The sequence below is a fragment of the Antrostomus carolinensis genome, unplaced genomic scaffold, assembly GCF_000700745.2.
Source record: "Antrostomus carolinensis isolate BGI_N321 unplaced genomic scaffold, ASM70074v2 Scaffold53758, whole genome shotgun sequence".
Classification (NCBI taxonomy): domain Eukaryota; kingdom Metazoa; phylum Chordata; class Aves; order Caprimulgiformes; family Caprimulgidae; genus Antrostomus; species Antrostomus carolinensis.
Window position 1 is genome coordinate 1 of NW_010333362.1, and position 4,803 is coordinate 4,803.

A 4,803-nucleotide genomic window follows, 5' to 3' on the forward strand; every position below is an offset into this window, starting at 1 on the left:
GGCTCTTTCAGCGGCCTTGCGTTTCGAAACCCACTCCCGGCTGTCACTTCTCGGGTGGCCGCGGTGCTGTGGGGACGGGTGTGTGTGGGGAACCAGCTCTGCCAGGTGTTTAACGCCTATGTAATTTGGCCTGATGGACCTTAACCGTGTCCCTTCTGCCTTCCCGTGTCCCTGTGCTGAATAAAAGGGTTGGTCTCTCCTCAGGTGGCTTTAACTGTGCTGTAAATCACCTTCTTCATTTGTATTAACGCAACTGGACCAGTATAGCCTGTGTGTCTGGTAAAGAGGGAGCTGTGGTGGACAGTGTGTCAATAAGGGTTGTTGATAGATGTTTTGTAAACCAACAGTGTAAAAACCATTGCCATGGGCTTCAGCGACCTCATATGCACAACTGTCGTAGTGCCCACGGGGATAACGACCTACCAGTGCTGCCAGGACCGTATCCCATGGTCGAAAACCCTGGCACCTGTGATATTGTCAAGGCTACACAGTAAGTATGTCCTTATATACGGTAAGTATATATATATATGTGTGCAAAGTGTTGAAATAGATGAGAGTGTCTTCAAACTTGAGCCAGGTTGGATATTTTTACAAAGGAAGACTTTATAGTTTCATTTTTCCCATAGTGAAAGAAGAAAGATCACTTAAGGGTACTATTGTAAATATTTTTGTCATAAACAACAGGATCTCAAACAGGTTTGTTACACAGAAAATTCTGCTCATCAAGGCTCAGCCCAAATCTCTTTGCAAGACTTCCGTTGAATGCAATGTGGAATTTGCTCAAGTAGGAAATGCTGGGTGATGCTTACTTTGAGATTTACTTTCTCTTTAGTATGTAGTTGTCTCTAAACTGGAGGATACTTAACAAATGAATGATAAGTAAATCGATATGTTTTTTTTCTCATTTAAGGTATGGAATAGTAGAGCGATGCAAAGAACTGGTAGAAGCAGGGTATGATGTTCGACAACCAGACAAAGAAAATGTGACTCTTCTTCACTGGGCAGCGATAAACAACAGACAGGAGCTGGTTAGGTAAGCCATAGACTACTTGTGAAAGTAACACAAGTATTCCAACACTGTTTTTATCACTTGGTTGCAGTTATACTTCAAAACAAAGTGCTGCTTGATAAGAAAAGTGTAGAATTCAAAAATTAATCCAATTACCTGTGTGAAAGCATCACTGAAATGTAAAGTTACCACTATTTCTTTACATGTTAAGTCAGGTAGTACATGAACTCATTAGATTTTACTGGGTTTGTTTTGTTTAACAAAGATTAAAGCTGATTTTATAAGTGCCTTGATAATTACTGTATTTTTTCTTAAACATTTTATCAAAACAGCATCCTTTACTGCAATAATACTCTTGTCCATTTGTTTCTCTAGTGAATTTTTAAATTATGAGCTATTTACTACTAGAGCTATGTTATCCTTAATATAATGTTTTAATATTTTATTATGTCTAGTCTTAATCTTACTGTGTTGCTGTTACACAGGTACTATATTTCCAAAGGTGCAGTAGTGGATCAGCTGGGTGGAGATTTGAATTCAACTCCCCTTCACTGGGCCGTTAGGTATGCTGCTTGCAACTGCTAATTGCAAATCTGGTAAAATTAACAGTTATATTTTGTGTAGCACAGCAGTGGTCATCTTAAATCAACTTCTGTGGTAGGTTTGGGGTTTTTTTAAGTATAAGGAATTTCACTGCATGTCCATAATAATGCTGAAGTCTGTTCTCTGATTCCTGGCAACTTTGCAGACCACAGAGTTGTATTATGTGTGTATCTGTGTTTTAGTCACTTGGACTCACTTTTTGAAGTTTCCCTAGGGATGAAACAGTTCTGTTTGGACTTTGCCTCCAAAGTCCTGCCTTCCTGGGCAAAGAAGACTCAGCTGTGTTAGGTCACTAAAAAAGTATCTAAAAAAGCAAAAGTTTGCTTTTGATGCTTATCAGGGCACAGTTTAAGTCTGAAAAAGTTGTGGTCACAGCTCCCCTCAGACTTCAGCCTGTCTAGCTGATACACTGTTTGACCTGATACAGTTTAAAATTATACAACTTTGGCTTCTAAGACAGAACTTGAGTAAAATGATCAAAAGAACAAAGCACTACTCATTTTGAAAAAATACAGCCTTAAATAATTATTCTGGGATAACGTCTCAGAGTATAAACTTTCACATATGAAGAAAGGAAATTTTTTTGATTGAGGTCTCTATGAGAATTATGAAGGCAATGCTTTCATTAAAATTTGCAGCTTTTTTTCTCATCTCTATTTCTTATATCGTTACAGACAAGGACACCTACCTATGGTCATCTTATTGTTGAAATGTGGAGCAGATCCCAGTCTTATTGATGGGGAAGGATTTAGTAGCATTCATTTAGCAGTGCTGTTTCAACATATGCCTATTGTAGCTTACCTCATATCAAAAGGCCAGGTATGTTGTTTATGTCCCAGGTATTCTACTTATGAGTAGCTGCCTGCCATACATTTCAGTATTAACTGTTCTGTTTTCTAGATGATAAGCAGGTATTTGACAACTACTTCCCTGTGCCATAAGTTCAGAGAAACTAAGATTATTATTTTTTAATATGTTTTTAGTACTCATCACTGTTTTTGTCATCCCTGTACAATTCAGAGTGTGTAAGGAGAGTTGTTAAGGCTGTACAGATTTATGGTGCTGTATAAATAACAACTGGCTTTTAAACTTGATAACAAAAAGCAATATATGAAGTATATACATCATGAAACATTTACTATTTGATTACAAATTTGTAACTCATAATCTGTGCAACTCTCCATAAGTTGAAGTGTGCAGAACAGATAATCAGACTAGGTGTGAAATTTTTATTAGGAATTTCTATATTCTATATTTTCTCTAATTTTATATTGTATCCATTCCTGTTGATGTCTGCTTAGCTTATATCTGAAGTAAGCAGAATTAATGACAAGTGTAACAATTTGTTAATAAAAATGAGAGGAGAGTTCTTACATGAACTAGACTGTTTATTTGAAACACTGCATTAAGATTTAAAGATACAGTAAGTTAATTTTCTTTCTCATAGAGCTCTGTTTAGTACAGTAACTGACTTCTGGAATGTGCCTATAGATGATGTATATCACAAAATCAATAAAGTTTTTAACCTACTTATCTTCTCCTAAAAAATCCAAGTGGTTAAACATTTATTCTAAGTAAATATGCTCTAAGGTAAGGATGAGTAGAGGTGGGGAAGAAGGAAACCTTTATTGTGAAGAAGGAAGAAGATTAGGTAACACAGGTTAGATGTTTACAAAATTATATGTTGAGATACTAATTAACCCTTTTTTGTTGTTTTAATTAAGCAATTTTATGTATTTGGACATTCTGTAAGGTACCTCTCTTTACACAAGGAAGAAGGTTAGCATTGCTTTCCAAGATACATTTTATTTATACTATTTTCGTGCAAAAGTGGACAAGAAATATGGTTAACATGGTTCCCTTAAAAACATCCTTAGAGGAGACTCAGCATATTCTGAAAAGACTGACATGCAAGACTCCTAGAGGGGGGAAAAATAGTTTAAATGAGGGTTGGCTGCTTGGCTAGTGTAATTTGGTTTCTTTCCACTACTGCAATGAAGCTAAGCTGGTTGTATAGCTCCAAATCTGACCCTATTTCCTGAAATCACTTGTAACTACTTGTTTGTTGTCTCTTTCTTATACTTAGAGCATAGACACAACAGACTTCAATGGGCAAACACCTTTAATGTTATCAGCACAAAAAGCCATTGGGTAAGTAGTGAAAAACTTAAAAAGAAGCTGTTTTATTGTATCTAAGAAGCAGTGAAGTGAATTTTTCATGAAAACTTTGTTAAACTGACATATCTTTCCCTTTTAGTTGTACTGAAATATGCAATATTTCAGAGATCAGGAGTTACAAAGTAGTTAATTGGATATAGCAAAGAAAGTCAAAAGAATTTCTTAATGAAGTTCAAGTTTGTGGCTGAACTGGTTGCAGTGTTATTGTGCTTTCCCACAAATGAAAATAAATGGAGATGGACACAGTACAATGCATTTAGAATAAATTAAATGTGGAGATATAAGCTTATACACAGCATTGTAGAAAGATATAATCTGTGTATATACCTCACATTTGTTAAAATGGTAAGATAACTTAGTCTGGAGAAAAACCTTCAGGGTGAGTCCTGAATTATAAACTTGGATCTATTGTTGATGAGCTTGTTCTGAGATAAAACATTATGTATCTGCTGTTATTTCATAGATAGGAACAGTAGCTTTTATAAGGTGTTCAAAAATTTCATCTCCAGTGTAGGTTATCTTCTGTTTGTTAACTTCTATGCTTTATTTTCATCTAGACCAGAACCCACGAGGTTTCTTTTAAAGTTTAATCCCTCTCTCAATGCCGTAGACAATGTTCAAAAGAATACTGCACTGCATTGGGCAATAACATCAGGCAATACTAGTGCAGTGGAGCTGTTACTGGAAGCTGGTGCTAGCCTGGACATAAAAAATGTCAAGGTACGATTTCTTTAATGATATTTTATTCCATGTGACATGATGTGTAAAATGAGTGTAAAGAAAAATCTGAGTCCTCTTCCTGTTCAATATCTTTAGATATGGGGCTTGACTAAGAGCAGGTGTTCTTAGTCTTTCCCAAATGGATCTAGCACCTTTCTTGTGGTGTGGCACAAATTATAAACGCAGAGATTCTTTGCAATATTCATTTAATGAACAGCCAGGCCTTTCAGTCACTCTGAATGTAATTGTGTCCTTTGTAGATCCCCCTTTTCCTTCCCCCCCTTTTCCTTCCC

At 36.2% G+C, this 4,803-nt stretch overlaps 1 protein-coding gene across 1 annotated transcript; it reads left to right on the forward strand.

The window, feature by feature from the left end:
- Window positions 1–347: 347 nt before the first annotated feature.
- LOC104529491 (palmitoyltransferase ZDHHC13-like) lies at window positions 348–4,510 on the forward strand (the record flags this gene model as incomplete). The annotated part of the gene is made up of 6 exons (XM_010173824.2): window positions 348–490; window positions 911–1,033; window positions 1,495–1,572; window positions 2,287–2,431; window positions 3,699–3,763; window positions 4,348–4,510. Coding segments are annotated over 6 exons (717 nt in total), but the record flags the coding sequence as incomplete, so codon positions are not given.
- Window positions 4,511–4,803: the final 293 nt, after the last annotated feature.